This window comes from Astyanax mexicanus, chromosome 1 (assembly GCF_023375975.1).
Source record: "Astyanax mexicanus isolate ESR-SI-001 chromosome 1, AstMex3_surface, whole genome shotgun sequence".
NCBI lineage: Eukaryota > Metazoa > Chordata > Actinopteri > Characiformes > Acestrorhamphidae > Astyanax > Astyanax mexicanus.
The window spans coordinates 52,175,669-52,196,579 of NC_064408.1; the positions used below are offsets into that span (position 1 = coordinate 52,175,669).

Here is a 20,911-nt window from a genome sequence, read left to right on the forward strand (position 1 = left end):
CTTTGCGTGATGGGAGTGCTTAGAAAAACTAAAAAAAAGAGGGAAAAACGACTGTGGGCTCGTTCCTGGGTGACCCAAATGGACATTACCATACCTCAAGTTCTCTCTAGAGTACACAAAACATGTAAAGATGTAACTACTTAGGTTTCAGTGATTGTAAACAGAATATCTCATAGATGAAGTACATTATTTTCTGTTTTGCTGGCCCAAGGAACTGCATATTTGAGCTCATGGCCCTTTAAGATTAGAGCAGGACTGCATGGTGTGATGCTAAATCCTATTACTGAAAGTTCTGTTTTGAGTTTGAGTCTGGCACAACCAAAAGTGAGTGAGATGAAGTTGTATGAAATTTTTCTCTTATTTTCAGTTCTAGTAATTAACAGCTGCAGCAGAGGAGAGCTGAGTTAAATGAACTCTTTAATGAGCTTAATTCATGTGTGTGTGTGCGGCTGTGTCATTAACATGAGAGTCGTCTAAACAAAACTAATCTGCCATCTGATGTGCTGCATTGATGCAGCTGGTTGATTCTTTTCAAATGTCTTTACTGCTGTTGAGGATCACACGTCCTTCTGTCCTTGTGTTTATTGATTTAAAGTAGGATTTTTTTTTCCCTCTCCAGTTCTCGCTCACTCCTCAGCTAAGCTATTTTTAATGCGGTTGAAGATTTTTAGTAGGCGTTCTGTGAAGCGTATTGCTTAGAGGCCAGGCCTGCAGCGGCTGACTGTAGTCGTGCTCCTGACTAGCTTTGTTCTTATTGAATTTCTCTCTCAATTGCTGAATGTGATTAAGTTAATTTGCTTCAGAATGACACTCTTTAGAACCGTTTGAAAGAATGTTTGAATTAGTGTATGTACTTGCCTTTTCTCTCTATCTTTCTCAATAACTCATTCATCTTTCTTATCTTTCTTATCTTCCTCCCTCTTTCACTCCTCTCCTTTTACTCACTCACTCACTCACTCACTCACTCACTCACTCACTCACTCTCTTTCTTTCTCTCCTCTTTGCCTCTCTCATTATGGGATCACCAACTTATTTTCTCATTGCCTCTTTTTCTTGTTTGCTCACTGTTCTTGTACTACTATCTGTTTTCACCTGTCTTTCTCACTAATATTATTCTGTCCCTCTCTGTCTTTCACCCCTTTATCTAATTCTTTCCTGTTCCCTTCTCTCTACTTCTCTCTCTCTGTTGTAGTTGAGATAAAGGTGTGGCACTTGGCTCATTGATAGATTTGTCCTTTTCAGCTGTCCCTATTTTTTCCAGAGGGAGAAATTTAACATCCAATTTCAGGCCAGTCCTCAGGAAGAGCAGTAACCTGCGTGTACATTTCTGCCTGCAAATAAAGGCTAAGTGAAAAAGTAGGAAAGCGGCTGAAGAAGTACAAAAGAGACTTGTTTTTTTTGTAGTCCTGTATTGATTGGCTTTCTGTGCCTTCGAGGTAGTGTCTGTCTCTCCAGCTTCTTCAGCCTCTCCCTGCTGATTTCCGGAGCCTGCTGATGGATGGTTCTGGTTAAGGAGGGCAGCAGTACAAGCAAAGCTTTCCTTTATGAGATCAGGAGCCCTGCCTGTTAGGTTGAAATAGCTAAACTGAAATGCCTGTCCCTAATAATGATGCTGTAGTGCACACATGTATAACTGCTTAATGTGATGTCAAGCTGTCAAAGTACCGTTTGCTTTAACCTTTGTCAACAGTTTAGAAAAGAAAATCAGTATTCATCAGGGCTGTAACAAAATGACCAGTTTGATTTAATTCTCAATATTGGAGAAAGTAATCAGACAAACTAATAAAATTATAAATGGCAGCAACTATGACCTAGAGGTTAGAGAAACTTTGCAAATTGGTTCATAGACTAGCAGGAAGTGGGTATGAAGGGCCAGCTGATGTGGAATCTTTTGCCCACCTGTGTTGAGGTATGATTGGTAACGCAGTGCTATGCTAGTGAATTGGCCTAGACTCATGCTAAGAGAAAATTATATCTTTCCTCTGTGGGCTTGTGAATGAGGAGATGGGTTTAGTACTGTGAATTGCCGTTGTCCTCTTACAAATTTCATCCTCTGACACCAAGAGGGGGAGTGGAGATCTAGAGAAGTGAGAAAACCATGTTCATCAACAAACAAGAAGTTATTGCCTGTGAAATATGTTTTTCTGTATAGCCCTGCTTTATTTCACTGAATTAGAGGTCTCTAAAGAAAGAGAGTATTTCGTTTTTTGCTCGTGAATTCATACATGCAAACATATCACCTCTGATTGGCTAACGGCCGCTCCACTTGGCAGAGCAGCTCTTCGGACCCCTGCAAATGCCCCCAAACCCCCTCTGACCCCCAACCCCCTTGACTGAGCGGTCCCACTCTCCCTGTGGCATTGATAACGTTTCTTTCAGCTAAACTAACGCTACTACTTGGTAATTCGGTGCTTGGGCAGTTTCATCACTATGAAGCCCCAAAGTCCACTTCATATAAAAAAATCTGACGTGAATACACCCGCTCGAGTCAAGTTGAGCTGCCTTGTCAAACCGTGCTCCCATAGAGTTTATTTATAGTCTCGGTAAAAAACAGAATCAATCGGGAATCCGATTTAAACCTAAAGTTACTTAGTTACTTACAAAACATAGCTAACGCTAACTAGCTGGTGTAAACAGAAGTTGTGAGCTCATTAGCTAGAAAGTGTCAGCTCTGGTTTAGTGCTGCCTGTGGGCGGTCCAAGTCAAGGTGGGCAAAGCCATGAACTCAGGTGTTGAGGTAGACACGGTGCTTTTCCTGATTTTCATTTACTAACTTCTGCAGACATTGGAGGTTAAGGAACAGTTTCATATGCAGCATGCATATGCAGTATATATACATATACTGCTTCTGCTCATGCCGTTTCCCATTTCATGTTGACTGAGCTGTTAGTTCTGCTGTGTTGCTGTTTTAATAGCAACCTACTTAATGCACGTGATGAAAGAATCAATATCGAAGAGTATCCAATTTGTAGTGTTAAATGTCCTAACTGTGCTCACTCCATGAGACACATTAGTCTTACACATTCTACAAAAATGTAAGACTAAAAACTAAAAATTGTCTCGGGATATATACACACTTTATCCCCAAAAGACTCTACATTGATTTTTTTTTTCAACCTTGTGTATATACATAAAAACAATTTGCAGACACATGATCCTCTGATCTAAAGGAGTTACAACCCAGAGTGGACAGCACAGTGGACAAGCGACTGACATAAATCACAGTCACATTCAATATAGGACACCATAGAAGATAATTTGCAAGTCAGTGCCGCATCCTTTACACAATACTAGTTCCATTTCCCTTGACATCTAAACATTTCAGAGTATCTTGTGCTATTTCTATCAGCAGTCACAGCATCAAAAACATTTAGTTCCATAACATTGCTTCCTCCACCATGTTTGACAGATCATGTAGTATTGCTTTGAATCGTGAACTCATTTTTAATATTTTTTTTATATAATAAATTATTGCTTACTAAATATGGGTTAAACAAGTAACGTAAACACTTTTTAAACATCAGAGTCTGGAAATAAGGTGTTTGGGGCGTCTGTGTTAAATTACGGAGGGGTGTACAGTCTGTTACAGTGAAGAGTTAGAGTTTCATCACCAATGTGGAGGCTACACTATATCCTAGCCCCATATTGTGATAGAACTCAATATGATTGAGTGTGTCGCACTTTCATTGTAGGCTGTACCCCTTAAACTCGCTAAGATGTTTTTATTGCGGGTGCATGGTAGGCGAGCGGGCTTTTGCTGAGTTAGCACATCTTCCACTGTAAAAGAGCGCTCTCTTATTTTCCCCACCCAATCCCTCTTAAACTGAGATTTATGACAAGCAAACCTGCCCGGATACGATGCGGTGCGCTCATCACGCATACTCGGGCGTATTAGTTCCAGTGCTGCGCTCAGATTAATTAGCCTTTAGCGGACGAGCTTTGATTTATGGTCTCTGCTGAGCCCTTCCTCTTACAGGTATTTATCTGGCTAGCCCGTCATCGTTCATCCTGAGTTATCGGACGCTCTTTCCAGCATTCTCCACCGGGTTTCATCCTGAATGGAAATTGCCAGCTTTTCTTTTTTCACATTTCTGTGCAGCACGGGCGATAAGACCGTTGTTCTAGATCATCTAGTCGTTTTTTGATTGACGTTCCTGCACTGAACAATGCTTCATTGATTTACCTAATAGAAGCCAGTACTCATTCATACTTTGAATAATTGCATTGCATTGCAGTTTTCTTTTTTTTTCTTTTTTTTTTGCACTCCCCTCCTGCCACTGAAAGCAGCAAGTCTGTGTGTAATAGCACTGTTTAACCGTCATTGTCCTGAGCTACCTGAATGCAAAGTCAATGAAAATGAAAATCAGCTGAAGTGAATTACACAGAATCATTTTGAAATCCGTATGGCAGAAATTGCATTACTCTGTCTGCTTGCAAAGCTTATTTTTAGACTGGCAATCCAATCTGCTTTTAGTTCTCTATATTGGACACCTAAATGATCTAGCGTAGCACCCACACACAGAATTCCAATTTGAACCTCATTTGCATGCGCTAGAGCACAATCTGCAGGCTTGACTTAAAGCACATCTGATCCCTTTAAAGAAAACAGACTCGCAGAGTTCCAGCTTGAAGCGTGTGGTGTTTTTTTGTGGCAGGTTTGCAGGTGCGTTTGCTAGTGTCTAAGGAGTGTGGTGAAGGTGTCGGAAGCAGGAGGTGAAGTTGTTGCAAATGAAGAGATTTTGGATTCTTTCTCAGTTCTTTCTGCAAGAATCAAAAGATCAAGTAAATAATTTGTCATAAAAGTCCTACAACAATCTTTTCTTTTTTTGTGATCATTTTCTTATCTTTTATTTCACTTTTTTTTTATTTCAGCTTCTTGACCATATGGTGCATGTGAGTGCACCATTAGTAATCATCCTATCAGTAGTCAGTAAAATCATTTTTGTCTGGTTTATAATACAAACATATTAACACTTTTTAATTTAATAACTCTGTGCATCATAGTATTACCAATAGGTGTTAACATTGGCAATATATTACTATTAGAGGCTGACTGATCAGTGTTTTTGAGGCCTTTCAGCAGTATCGGTATTGTTTAATTTTCCCAAAAAATTGACAGTGCGTCTTATAATCTGGTGCACCTTATGTATGAATTTTACCAGTCAGGTATTAAGGAGCAGTATAGCCACTCCACTAAAGTACAGAGTTATAAGGGTGAGTTTTCAGTGAAGTTTCTCCAGCACTAAGGCTTAGTGCCGCAGCATTAGCATTATCTGCTAACCGCAACGCTAGCCTTTTTACCGTTTAGAGGTGAGTATATTGGTCTGTAGTCTGCATGTTTGCTGTGTTAAAACAAGCTACATGGACAAACTACTAGCCGATAGCACCCTGGCTTACAAGAACACTGAGGCTTCCTCAGTCTATCGCTATGGGCAGCATTTACGACCAGCTAGTGCTGCGGTTGGCTGCTAATGCTGCTGCACCCAGCCTTAGTGCTGGAAATCTTCAATGAAAACTTATCCTTAGCCTTTTTTTTTTAAACTCTAAGCTTAATGTAAATAAACAGAAGCGCTTTACTTACCCAAACAGTTTTCAGGAAATAATATGTGCAGAGTAACATCTTTTGAAAGAAAATATATATATATATTTTTAAGAATTACAGTTTTGTTTACTTAGGCGCTTTTCCCAGCTTCCCTATTAGAAGGAAAACATGGCGACAGCCTTGCTCACTTCGATGTAGGCAGCCTTACTAGTGTCTCTTAATGCACCTTATAATCTGGTGTGCCTTAGTAGTCTTAATAGTCTGAAAAATATGTAAATGTTCTGGGCATCATTTCTCTGAATTGTACTGTTGAGCTCAGAGTATAATTATCTATCTTTTCTCATCATTATGCTGGGTCATTATTACTGTACTGGGTGAGTAATGGTTAATAGTTCTAATAGTTAGTTCCATTTAAAGTACTTGCTCTGTTTCCTTCATGTGATGCAAAAAATTCACACCATCTAGTAATTAGTTTTTTTTTTCAGAAGTCAGAAGCAGTAATAACATTTAGATATGTAGGGCTGCAATGGTTAATCAACATAATCAACAATGACTATATAATTTGTTGCACCCCTAATATATGACCAGCTCTGGCACTCTGCTAGTTTTTAGAAAGTCCTGATGCAAAAGGTTACTTAGAATGTTACGTTTTTGAGTCATTAAATAAATAAGATACAATGTGGCGTGAGCAAAAAGTTTTAACACCAGAACTTTTGCAGAAGGCAAAGTTTCAGTTTGTATCTCCATTTTGGTCCATGGTGGATTTTGGGGTCATGTTATGGATTATTATCTTGTTGGAGAAGTCATGTTCTTTTTAGCTTTAGCCCCTTAGTTTTTGACATTTGGAGTTTGGATTTTTCGAAATACCAGCAAATCCTGGAAACATTCTTCCCCCCTCTCGTATAATATTGCCAATACCACTGGTTACATCATAACCTCATCGATCAGGCCTCATGCTTTACAGTTTGCAAGGTGTTCTGTTTTGATTTCATCATTCCACAGCACTTATTTTCAGGACTCCTCTGGCTCTGCTAGATGTTCTGTTTCATGCTTTTATAACTCTAACATTAAGATTATGTTTATATAAGCAGCACTGTACAGTATAGCATCACCTGCTCGACTCAGCTAAACTTTCATGCAGGTTTTTGGCAGTCAAATAGGGGTCTTGAATTATCTGTTTTACTAGCATATGATAAGTTATCTCCTCTTGACCTGCAGAGATCTCTGGAACTGCAATTTCTTAATTACAGTCTGCTCTGTGAAAACCGCAAGCTTTTTCCTTTAGTGCAAGAATCTTCTGATTGCTTGGGTCATCCATTTGTAGTGCCAGGAAATATGACGTCAAATCAATATGGTGATTAATAGAACAATTTACCTCATTTTTGAGTAATGGATAATTATCTAAGCTGCTCATGTTTCTCTGTTGGCCCTGTGTTCAAGTTTTTCCTTTATGTTGCTTGCTATGTCACAGACTGGGTGGAGTCACATAAATACATGTGATAGTGTGTTTTTATGGAGAGAGTAGACCAATGTACAAAGTGGGGAAAGTATTAACAGAAAGAAAAGTGCTGCATATGTTTAATCATACATAGTGTAAGTAAAAATCATTACACAATGATTACTTGCAGAAAAAAAATGTTTTCAGTAAAATAAAATATTTACAATCATATATTTAAAAATTTGAAATAAATAAAATCTATATATATATATTTTTAAATCTCATCTTATTCTTGTGAACCCAATGTTGTATATTTTCTTGTCTTATGGGGTAAGTTTCTCATTACATCTCTAATTGTCCCAAGATGTAATGGTATTTGTTTATCACAACAACTGAGTCACTTAATCAACAACTAGTGATCCATATCACAGGCTCTTATCATACATCCTGCGCAAGGAGCATTGCATTGCTCATAACTATCTTACACCCTGTCAACTGCCGTTAAAATAGTGTTGGGTTTTAGTAATAAATCTACACTGATGGGCGTGGTGGTCTGGAAGTGAGGTATTTTGGCAGCTGAAAACACAGATGCACCACTGACGGAAATTAACCTAGACAACAGTCAGTCGTCAGAGTCCATTCTTATAGATGCACCCAGCATTTATACAGTCCCGCTCGTTAAACAAACACACACACACACACACACACACACACACACACGGATATGCTGCAGACAACGCTCAACAACAAACAAAATAAAGTATAAAATAACATTGCTGATCCCCTAAATGAGCTGCTGGCAGGTTAATATCCTTAGCTGAGATGCACAAAGTGCCACGCTGTTAAGATACGAAGGCACATGCCTCTTAAAGGGAATGACAATTGGCACACTGATTTACTTCACTGGTTTATTTCACGTTACATCCAAAACACACCCCTGATTAATTAAGGGAATTAGCACATGACGTTTGCGTGTTTGAAGCTGAACAAGGCGTATTTTTGTACATTTTGTGATACCAAAGCCGCACCGACGCGCTCTAAATTTAGCTACGCAATATGCAATTGACAGGTGTGCTAAAGAAAAAATTTATATTACAGGACTAAATAAAAAAAAATTAAACATACTTGGGCAGCATTGGAAACTGCAAATGCCCCATTTACAGACACTTAGCTAAGCCTGCCAAAATAATTACACTATCAACGTCTCTTACAACAAATGGGCATGGCTGCAGTGGAGCTTGGCAATGAACAATGATAGTCATCTACTGCACACCATCAACATAAATCAGAGGACTGTGTTTTAGGACAGAGTTATGTCACAAAGCTGCTAAACTGATAAACCGAGGAGATCCTTTGTCCTCTGAGCCTTCATGCTTTTAACTCGTCCCATCAGGGACAGGACGCTGCTACAGAGTTTAGTTAGATAAATTCAAAGGACTTTTGGTCATCCACACTTATGGATGGGTTTGCAGCTATGGGTACGTGCATATGTACTAGGCGTGGGACTTGCAGGGCATCTCATGATGTATCACATCAAGATATGTTGCCCATGACAATGATTAGATCACGATACTGTGATGCTGTGATACTTAATATATTGCAAGACAGTTTTCTGTGGAACCTCACAGCATCTGTGTTACTAAAGAGGATAACGAATAAGCCAAAACCAGGAATTATGGATTTATTGGTGTCAGTTTTACAGAATTTAACCAATATTCTTCACTGCAGGTTTACCCTACCTTTCATTTGATTAAGACCACCACATGGAGTAATGAAGCAGTAACATTAGCAAATCTAATTGGGGGTTTGAGTCTTAGGGAGTTTAAAAATAATCCATATTTGACACCACATATCGCAAATAAAAAAAATATATACATTTAAATATTTTGTTCTGTATAAGTATTTTTGCTCTGTAAATTAGTTATTAGCAAAATTGTACAATCTCCTGCACTATTCTACAAACATTTTATACCCTTTGTATACCTATCTATTCATCCAGTCTGTCTAATTGTGTTACCTGTTTTTGTTTATTTATGGTTTATTTATATATTCAGTTCTAATGTCTGAATATTACTAATAATATTCTTTGCATTGATGTAATGTAATCATTTCTTATCGTTATGTCAGTGGCATAAAATGGTCTTACAATGACACTAATATTGCTTATTGCACAGAATATCGCCCAAAATGTTTAGTAACAATTTTAAGTAACAGGCCAGCCTTTAGCCTTCTTGTTGTGTAAACTACCTTTAAGCGAGGCGTTTTGTAAGCAGCCTTTTGATTAGATAGATGGCGGCACAGCTTTACACAGATTACACAGCTAGTCACTATTAAAGCACATGTTTCTGTAGTCTGTGGGAGGCGTGAGTTCACTGAGATGACTCCGATAGCACATTCTTTTAATGAATCTGCGATCAGGGCCGAGAGGCAGTGTTTTTGAGGTTGACTTTATTTTCCAGCGTGTAAGCCTTTGATTATCAGAGGGACGAGTCTTTGAGCGCTAATTGAAAAGCCTTCCTGATGGGCTTTAGTGCATTAGGTGGATCGGGTAGGGGGGCTGTGTGTGTCCGGCGGAGTGCTGTCCTTTTGGAGGCTTTTGATGCTGTGTAGCATGGAGAGTTCACTCAGGCTTGGGCTAAGTCGGCTGTTTATTTATGGCTTTATATATTAAATCAATTTTTATTGCCTGAAGATTAGAGCATGAGATAAAATTTTGAAAATGGATCTGCTTGGCTGTTAAATCAGCAGCATATGCTTTTTAAAAAGGATATGAAGTTGGGGAAGTTGTTTTATGTGTGTATCGTGTAGGGGGACCATGTTGTATCATACACAATATATCATGACTAGTAATATGGTGATTAAAACAGCCAGTGTCTTGAAAGGAACCTTTTAAGCATGCTCTTAATATTCTGCACTTTGTGCAATTTGCAATGTGCAATTTGTCTTGGTGAGAATATTTTTTTGTGTCTGTGGAAGCTTAAAACTGATATACCAAATAAAAATGTAACATTTATTTTGTTGCAACAGTATATTCTTGAAATGAAATGAATGCGTTCTCATTAACATCAACAAGCAATAATTTTGAATCCTTTGTGTGTGAATGGATACAAAACATGCCAACTAGAATGCATGTGTAAATGCTCCGATTTTTTTAGTAATGCGAGCAAAATATTGATTTCAACTCTGACCACATGTCTTAAGTAATTTTTTTTCCTTCTGTGTTGTCTCCTGCCATCAACACACGGGCTATTACTATTGCTAGTTTCTTAACAACATCCATTTTGCAAACAAAAGAAAATGTGTTTTTGTGAATAAAATACTTGTTTAAGGGGAGCAGACAGTACATGATTGTAGTGTTAAAAGTGCAACAATCTGATGACATCTGCACCAGTCTGAAGCTCACAGCTCCATAATACTTTAATACATTAATTGTATTCTCTCAGACCAATCAGCAAATTCAGGAAATAAACTAATTTGTAAAAAAGAAATGTGTAAAAAAAAATAAAATAATAATAAAAAAGATCCCTTATCTTTAATATAACTACATACTACATATACTTACTGTATAATGAGTAGTGTATAATGGATATGTATATGATGTTTAAGCAGTTTTGAATGTTTGATTTGAGTATTTTTTTTGTAATCTGGCCTAAGCTGCTAATTAACACAGTCTGCAAGTTTTGTTATCTATTTTTTTGATAATGTATGTATTTGTCTTTTTAAAATGGGCTAAAACAGGTTTTGAATACTCATCTTTTCTATGCTGGTCTGTCTTTATTACAGTAAAATAAACAATCACGGTGGCAGTGACTATTTTGAGTTTGTCTTCTAGTTCCCAAAGACCCGTCTCCTCAATGGCGGAAAGTGGCTTGGAGCCACGACTGTACCCTTCTGGCCTACGCAGACAGCACTGGCACTGTGCGAGTCTTTGACCTGATGGGCGGTGAGCTTTTCATCATTCCTCCGGTAAGACGTTTCTACTGCTGTCCTCTTTCTGTTTTGGTTCTTTTCTTTGGCAATATTCACATTCCAGCGATTGGCATTTCTTATTTTGCCACATTGGGAACAAATTGGGAACATGACAGTCTGAAACTGTTCTGCCACTGTCATATATGATTTGATTTAGTGTTTTTTATTATTTTAAATTTGTACATTATTACTAAAATGAACTATGAAGAAAAACATATGAAATTATTTAGTAAACAGCTTTTATTATTTGAGTAATCTTCTAATCCGTATCATGGCAGAACTAAACAACTAAGTAAAACAATGACTTTTGAAGAAATGAAGTTCAATCAATCTAAAAAATGTCAAGAACGAAAGAAGAAGAAAGTGTCCAAAGTAAACTGGCTCTCATATGGATCATTGCCCCAGAAAAGGAAGACCAAGAGTTCCCCCTCTGTTGGACAGAATAAATTCATCAGTTAACAGCCTCAGAACCGCATGTTAACAGAACCCCAGAGCCACCTAAGTACTTCTTCACAGAGTATTTTGGTTTGTTTAAAACTTTTAAGTCACTACATGATTCCTTTGTGTTGCTTCATAGTCTGGATGACTTCAGTATTCATTTACAATGTAGCAAAAAATAAACACATTGAATAAGAAGGTGTGTCCAAATGTTTGACTGGTACTGTATGTAAATATAAGTAGTCAGATAAATGATTTGCTGTAATTAACCCTCCTGTTATGTTCTGGTTAAATTTGACCCGTTTTCAAGTTTTTTCAAGTCTTGGAAAAATAGTTAAAAGTATTTTTTTCCCAGTATAAAACTTCTTCTGCTTGCCTTAATTTGTGCAATCAACATATAATATGAAAATGTTTCATCTTAGATATTTTTCAACCACCCCCTAAAAATAAACTAAAACTAAATCAAAATTGCAATGTTATGCTTCAATGTTATGTAAAACTATTGTTTTATATGTTGGTCTTTTAAAAGTACCAAAGTAGTGGAACATTAAAAAAAGTTTGAACCTTTTTTTTTTTTTTTTTTTTTTATGAAAAACTTTTTTTGGGTTTCAGACTTATTTTAGATAATTAAACATTCACTGCTTCAAATTAACCCCGGAACACCATTGCTGTTCCTGACAAATGAACATAACAGGAGGGTTAATGTGTACAACCCAAACCAAAAACAGTCATGTGCCAGTCAAAAATATTTACAAGATTTATGATTTTTTTTCTTATGTTTGAGTGTAAGAACTACATTTCCATTTGTAGAACATGTAGCCATCACGTTACACAGGTAGACTAATGTACTGTTGACTTTTATAAGTGCAGTGTGTTGTGCTTACCCAGCTGCGGAATTGAACCCTAGTCTGCCATGCTTATGGTGGTGAAATAATTGAATTCTAAAATTAAAATCTAATGCAGAAATAATAAAAAAACAAATGTATCTGCAGACCTAATCACCTAATCAAGCGTTTAGATTTCTTATCAGTGTATTTCTTTCCCTTAGTTAATATTAGCCGCAGCATATTTTTTTTTATATAACATTTGGGCCCTAGTTTATACATATTACAAGAGGCTCGTAGTGTATAAAATAGAATTGATTTTGTAATTACGTTCCCCCTCTCTCTCTCTCTTGTTTAAATTCTCTCACCAATCACTCTTTTGCCCTGTATCTGACAATAAGAGGATGCCCCATCATTCATAATCTCCCGTCAGGCCCTAGCAGTTTTCTGATTTGCTTTGAGATGTGCTGTCATTGTTACCATCCTTCAAACAGGCCTGTATTACATTTTGACGGTTTGGTTTGCTAATGTAACTTTAATCAGCAGTGCCAGATGTGTTTTTAGAGCAGATCTTCTGGGTGTTGAATGATGTAGAGCTCTATGTGGGGATTTTGGAATTACAAGGTGGAAATCTTTGCACTGGATTTTCTCAAGGACTGGGAGCTGAGCTAACACACAGATCTGAACCCTAGAGACTGCAGTTAAGAAGATACCTTTTTCATTGTGGATAGTGTTTTTAGTTGTGATCTTATTGAGCACTTCATTTGGACCACTAGGGTAGGGCTTTGTGGGACCTCTTCTTGCTCTCAGAACAGCCTCAGTTCTTTATGGTGTAGTTTGTATGAATTATTGGAAACATTCCTTTGAGATTCTGCTTTATGTTAACATGATTGCATCACAGTTTTTCAGAAGCATTTTTATGCTGGAATCTCAAGTTCTACCACATCTAAAATTGCACTGAAAACTGTGGTGGACAAATTCGAGTTAAAGAAAAAAAAGATACCCTAGGTTAAATTTTAATCCAGTAAAAGCAGAATACCTCCCTTTAGATCTCCACTTGTGAAAAAAGTTCTTTAAAGTTCCCTTTAAATCTACTTAAAGGGGATATAATACAAATCAAAAAATGTTTTGTGTGCTTTCAGATTTCCACTTGGGTCTGTACTGTCCCTATAAACACTGCAGCTGCAACAAGTGCAACAAGTCCATCTGTAATCAAAATCATTTTAAAGTCACAATAAGGAAACCTGCATTTACCCTCCCTGACACCTCCCCTCACCCACTACATTAGAAGGAACGCCATTTTGGTCTACAGGTTGAGAACCTCGGACAGTACAGAGTAGGATTAACCAGCAGACTTTTTCTGAGGGAGGGATCTGTACCTACTGTCTGTGTCAAGTCAGAAGTCAAGGGAGATAAAAAAAAAAACTATCAAAGCATGAACTAGGTTGTTTGTGTTTTGCCATTTAGCACATGAGAACATTAATGTGTGGTAAACGCTCAGCGTAAACCTGACGTGGCCACTAACAGCTTATTTGCGTTCAGTTGTTTGAAGACAATAAGTACAAAAATGTTTCAAAGATTTTATTGGCATAAAACATAAGAAATCTGAAGATTTTACACATATTTGTGTGGCAATAATGTTGAGGTTACTATGACATTCAGTTTTATATTTTTTCTCTAAATGTTACTCCACTTTAGGCACTGACCTTACAACAAAATACTTATAACACAATTATAATAATGCCAGAACCACCGATCATTAGTCGATTATTATTTTCTGGAGGTTAAAAAAGCTGGGATCATATTGACTCAAAGAAAAAAGTGTGTTACTAAATTTGAGGATAACAGGAGGGTTAAGAGCGATGCAGACACACCAATACACAGGTACAAATGATCACAACAGACATGCAGAGACAGATGCTTCGTTTGCTTCCTTATCTTTAGAAGATAAGTGTAAATTGTGGTCATGGTCAGCAGCATTACTCAAATAGACTGTGACATTCAAGCCAAGATTCTCTAGTTATTCTTAGCTGTTGTCTGTTTGTTGGTGTAAAGTAGTTCAAGCTGTCCTCAGGTCTTCAGGTCCACACTGAGTGTGTGTATATATGTGTGTGTGTGTGTGTGTGTGTGTGTGTGTTGGAGAGGTTTCCTGCTCTGCTGGCCAAGCTCAGCTCACATTTTCTGCCTGCTTTCAGCCTGAAGCCAGCCTCATCCCTGAAGGACTTCCTCTGAGGACTTAACTCAGAATATCAGAATGAGAGTCAGAAAGAAGGAGAGGTTTCTGCTGCTCCATTTCTTTCACTTTCACCCAGCCTTCCCTCTGTCACTCTTTAGATCGCTGTCAGATTGAAGTACCAGTCAGTCTTTCACCATCCCTGTTCATACCAGCGCACTCGCATCACTGTCATCTCCTCTGCATTTATCCCGACCAGGCTGTCCTTCTGTCAGAGGCGATCAGCGCACGCTTTGCAAAGAAGCGCTCAAACTTTTACAATCCTAAAAAAAACTGATTGTCTGGAAGTTCTGCTAGAACACCCTGTTTTTACCTTTCTCTCTCTCTCTCTCTCTCTCTCTCTCTCTCTCACCATCTCTCCTTCTTTCTATCTTTCCTCAGGCTGTGAGTTTCCCTGGTGATTACAGCTATGCTGCTGCTGGATTGATCTTCCTGGAGTACACCGCCAGCGCCCAGTGGTCAGCTGAGCTGCTGGTTATCACCTATGGGGGCCAGCTCAAGAGCTACCTGGTCAGGTACATGAAGTAAACACACATTCAATTATGGTGAGGACAGGCTGTGCTTTAGGGCTGTTCTCACAAACGTCAAGCAAGTAAAATGCGACCTGTATTCCAGAAGCTGTACTTTTATTTATCCTTTATTTAACCAGGAGGTCTCTTGAGAATAAAATCTCTCTCATTTTTTTTTATTTTTTTTTTTTATAAGAGACCTGGCCAAGAAGTCACCATTTTCATTTACAGACATTTGCATCAAAGAATTGACTTAAAGACTTAATAAACTTAATAAACAGAGAACCAACATAAAAGAACAGGAACAGAGAAATAATGCATTCAGGAGTAGCAATTGCAAGTTTCCATCGCATAATTATTTATCAAAGTTTCAAACTCATTCATTAAAACAAACTTCTTAAGTTGTAATTAGTTTTAAGGTTATTCCAAGACCATGATGCAAAAAAGGAGAAAGCTTTTCTGCCCAGTTCTAAACTAATTTTGGGGCGAGAATTATAGAAACTGTTAAGATGTGGGAGCAGATTACACAAATGAGTTGGGAGTTTAATCATCAGAGCTTTATAAATAAGCATGTACCAGTGTTGCTGTCTCCTCAGGCTCAATAAAAGCTAATAGACCAAATCATAAAGAACACAACGTGTCCGATGTGTTCAAAACTATGAATTAAATATATAAAATGCAAGGAACTGTTATACAATCTAACCTATGAAGTTAGATATACTTATACATTATCTGCATATACATTATCTCCATAATCTAAAATACTTACAATTGTAGCCTGTGCAAGTGTTTTAGGCAGCACCTATTACTATAATAAAAACTCTTTTAAAGTCTTTACATTTTTTAATTAGAATCTCAATATGCACTCTAAAGGAATCTGTTATCTAATTAGGATCTGTTATCCAGCCAAATACCAAAGTACTTGTAGGATAAGACACATTCAATGTTATCCCCCCAAAGTGTGAGAGTTATCTTTAAAAAAGATTATATATGTGGTTTTCTTAGAATTAAGAACCATTTTTAGATAATAAAGAAAGGCCTGCAGCGGTTGGGACAGAACCTGGAGCTCACAAATATCTTGATATGGAGAGGAAGCAACTAAGTGGACTGAGGTGGGAGAAATATTAGATTTTTTTTCCTGCATCTTGATTCAGATGTGGGAAGTTCTGAAATGTTCACAAATGCCAAATGTCAGCGTGTACATATATACGTTACACTGGTCAGCAATAACATTATAATCACCTTCTTCTTTCTGTTTTCCTTGTAGCTGATTTTAATATTACCATAACAACATTTAATTCTAGATTTTTGTATTAATCATTTGATTAACTATGCCTTTTTTTTTTTACAAGTAAATTGAAATAGTGTCAAAGAGCCTATTAAATAGTGGGATTTGTGATCTAAATCATTACAGATACTTTACTTTAAAATTAACAAGTAGTCATGCAGTGAAGAAGATAAATCTAGTATAGAAGAAAAAGATACATCAAGATGCATCAATAATCGTTTATTAAAATGGCCTCTCAGAACTCTAAATCATAATATAATCAAATTCTAAGCTTCCAGGAGAATCCCACCCCTACTTTGCACTCAAAATGTTGCTTTAGGCTCTTTCTAAATGTTTAATCAATTTGACCTTAATTTGATTTGAGAGCTCAAATTCTTTGAGTATCCCAAACTTCTGCCAACCCCCTTTTTTTATTTTTCTGCAATTTTCTAAATACAAACAAACAAAAAAAACACGAATTTTGCTTAAAGTTTTATACCTTTCATAGATCCGTCCATCTTCAACACACTTTTGTCTTAGGGTGTCCAAACATTTGTATTTTTGTATGTACAAATGATAAAAGTTTGAAATATTTAGCTGAACAGACTTTAAAATTGAAAACAGGACCAGAATAGATATTTGCTTTCTCATCAGCTGATGTTTGCAGTTTGAACCTGAACAGGTTTAACACAGTGCGTCAGCGATGGCACAGAAAGTGTGCAGTTAATTAACACCTTACACTTTGGAGAGTGCTTGCGAAACTCGCCAAAATCTCTGTGCCAAAACGAGCAGGTGTTAGTTGTGCAGTATATGTCTGTGCTTGTATCAAGCTGCATTACATAATACAAGTTAAGAGTTTTGGGAGCAATTGAGAATAATTGATCACAGGTAGGAAAAACATCTGGGTTTTTTACTCTACCATCTTTTCCCCTTTTTAATAAATGTGTAATTCCTTAAGAATGATATGGATGGTGCTCTCTAAAGCATAATAATAATTTTGGTTTATTTTACTTCTACCAGAAAAAGTAAAAACTTTATTTAAAGTGCCTTAAAGTCTTCATGTCTGCCAAAATTCCAGTTTTCAAGAGAGTTAAAAAAAAAAAAAACTTTATTTCTTGGTTTCCTCAGTGGGACACTTTGAAGTTTTGGATGAAAGCTGTTTCTCTCAGTAGGCCTCGTTGCTGCCACTTGTAAGAGCAGTTGTAATTTGGATTGGCAAAACGAACACTCAGGAGTCTTATCAACCACCCTTGTCCTTGGCTCTTTTTTTGGACAAGAAAACTGATCACACATACTTGCAAGCTCCAAGCTTATATAAAACATAGTTTAGCTAGGCATGCTTGGGCTTTCTTCTGTTGTTTTCCACTGGAGATATATGGTTAGTGGAGCTGTCAGACACTGAAGGCTGATAGACACAGTTCAGGCTTTGTAGTGGCTGCTGCTAGCTTTTTCTAGTTGTGACACAGTTTTCTCTGTTTCTATAGATGAGAACAAGTTCTACATTGTCAGAAACATCATAAACAAGTCTATTTGATTTTTGTACAGAACCAAATATAAGGGAAGACACATTTCTTGTTTTCTTTATATAATCACACACATGCAGACAATTCATGAATATTTAGGTCTAACAAAACTTTTATTGTTATTTTGAACCAGTCCTTTGACATCTACACACCTATTTACCTTACAGTCATTAGCCCTGCTCTTTTATACTGAAGTTATAAGGAGTGATTTGACCTGGATTGCTTTTTTTAATGGGGCCTAATACAGAGTAGCCAATCAAAACAAAGATACATGTAATTAATTTATACATATTAATCTTAAAGCTTTTTTTCAAGAGTTTTCAAGAGTTAAAGAGTCAAACATGCCTTGGCTGATCAACTATCGACTACTTTGGGATATAATATTGTCCATATAATTTATTCAAGTTCACTTGACAAACTTTAGTTATTATATACTTGACATATTACGTGGTCATATTTTTGACAGCTTAATCTGATTCTTTTCTTCCATTTGGATTTGACTTTCAGCATGGGAACCAATCAGGGCTTCCACGAGAGTCACACCTTCAGCTTTTCCACTCATTATTTTAATGGAGTGACTGCGGCAATCTACCATCCAGGCCACAGGTGAGTGCAGGAACAGAATCTCTTGATCTCTTTGACCCAGAAAAGTAGCTTCTTATATTATAACATATGGAGTCAAATTGGGGTCTTTAATGCTGACGAGAAAATAAAACTGTCACAAAAAAAATCCCCACGAATTGCAAAAAAAATCTAATTTTGCAAACAAAGAAGAGAACATAAGTTACCTTTTTTCAATTGTAATATTTTTTTTAGAATTAATCTTTTGCAAAAACACTTTTTCTTTGCGTTTTGCACTTTGCGTTCCTTTTTTCTCTTTGCAATACTTTCCCTCCTTTGCGTTCCTCCGTTTTGTTTGCGAGTCTATTTTGACCCCTTTTTGACGTGGGGGCGTGGGGAGAGGAGAGGGGCGTGGCTATGGAGGAACGCATCATCAGCTGGAGCCTCTGCTCAGCCTAGACGCTAACCAGGCTGAACAACAGCTATTTAACAGTTATAATTCATAAGTTAATTCTAATCATTTATTTTACATATACCTAACTACTGAATTATATAATATTGTTGTTTTCAGTTAAATTAAGCAAAACGCTGAATTTTAGCTTCTTTTTTATCCAGCGTTCTTGCTGCAGTTACACGCGGCCGCCTGTAGATGGTGGATTTTAACAGTGAAAAACGCCATTAAAACACAACGCTGCAAAAACGATCTAAATAAAAAGGAAAAACACAGAACATTCAATTTGTACCACGGCCGGGAAACTTACTATTTTCTTGATGGAACCATATACTCTGTAAACAGTCCAAAAGCAGTGTGTAAGACTGGTGGAGGAGAACATGGTGCCAAGATGCATGAAAACTGTGATTTAAAAACCAGGGTTATTCCACCAAATATTGATTTTCTGAACTCTTAAAACTTGATGAATATGAATTTGTTTTCTTTGCATTATTTGAGATCTGAAAGCTCTGCATCTTTTTTCTTATTTTAGCCATTTTTCATTTTCTGCAACTAAATGCTTTAAATGACAATATTTTTATTTGGAATTTGGGACAAATGTTGTCTGTAGTATATAGAATAAAACACCAATGTTCATTTTACTTAAACATATACCTATAAATAGCTAAATCAGATAAACTGATTCATTGTTTATAGGCCATAAAGCCTTGTTTCACCACAGTATATATATTTAGCACAATAGACCACACAGTAGGAGCACAGTAGGTAAAAAGCACAATAAGAGCCTCCTGAAATAGAATTTCACACAGACATGTTGTGCATTTGTATTTGAATTGTCTAACAAATAACCTGATTAATATAAAGTCAAAAACAGAAAATAGCTTTTGTTACAAATGATCCATATTTAGCTAACAATATTTAGTACAAATAAATTGTTACAAAAGTTATTGTTACATTCACAAAGCTTTGAGAAAACTTACCCTAGATCAATAAATGAGCTGAATATTTAAAGGCAATCTTTCTGTTGTGAAGATTTTTACAGATGTGGCTACAGATTTACCAGATTCAACAACTGCAATTTAAAGGCTTCATGAAAGTTTTTAATAAATGACTAAGCATGTAAAAGTGGGGTTTTTTGCTGTGTAACAGAGCAGACTAGTGTGTAAGCTGTCACCAGGGGGCAGTCTTAGTCCAGTGTGAGTGTGTGTGTGTGTGTATGCATGTTGTGTATGTGAGTGGATTAGCTGTGTGGCTGCCTGCTTTCTTGTCTTATCGCCCTCTCACACTGGTCTTTGGCTTAACTGATGAGAAGTTTCTGGAAGGCCTGGCTTTGACACAGGTTTCTTCTCCCTCTTTCTCGCTCTCATTTGCCCAGAACTGCAGGCCTCTCTTCTCTCTCCAGCTCCGCTCCATCGTTCACCCTCACATCCCCTGCTCCTCATCCCATCCACAGTCTGTCTCTGTGTGTGTGTGTTGGTCTCTGAAGTTTAGAAAAAGGCATGACCTTATGGTCCTACCTGTCTGTGCTGCTCAGTTGTTCTCTGTCTGTTTCAGTCACAGCTTCAACTTGACTACTCCTCACTATGTTATTCTGTGCCTGGCTTGCGGCTATCAAAACATGGTTCAAGATCTGTGTGAAAATATATTAATAATAACAGTTAATAACAGTTCTCAGCCTGCTTGTTACAGTGGTAGGAAAAAGTTGAGGCTCGCCTGTTAAATTTTCTGAAATTTTCTTCAGATTTCAGCAATTTCAGTTAACTATATTATATATCAGATGAACACAGTGATATTTAAGAAGTGAAATGAAGTTTACAGGATTAACAGAAAGTGTGCAATAATTCTTTAAACAAAATAGGCAGGTGTAAAAATTTGGGCACCCCAACAGAAACATTACGTCAGTATTTAGTAGATCCTCCTTTTGCAGTAATAACAGCCTCTAAACTCTTCCTAAACCTTCCAGTGAGAGTCTTGCTTCTGGTTGAAGATATTTTGGATTATTCTTCTTTACAAAACATCTCCAGTTCAGTCAGGTTTGATGGTTTCGGATCATAAACAGCCTACTTTAAAATCACATCACAGATTTTAATAATATTCAGGTCTGGGGACTGAGATGATCTGGGATGATCATTCCAGAACGTTGTACTTGTTCCTCT

General features: G+C 37.1%; 1 protein-coding gene across 2 annotated transcripts in view; it reads left to right on the forward strand.

Moving 5' to 3' along the window:
• Positions 1-20,911, forward strand: part of nbas (NBAS subunit of NRZ tethering complex) — a 353,782-nt gene that overhangs the window by 7,545 nt on the left and 325,326 nt on the right. For both annotated transcript variants that reach the window (XM_049479822.1, XM_049479826.1), the window contains exons 7-9: positions 10,813-10,946; positions 14,826-14,959; positions 18,251-18,349. In XM_049479822.1, coding sequence (XP_049335779.1) covers positions 10,813-10,946; positions 14,826-14,959; positions 18,251-18,349 — 367 coding nt within the window. The remainder of the gene's footprint in view (positions 1-10,812; positions 10,947-14,825; positions 14,960-18,250; positions 18,350-20,911) is intronic.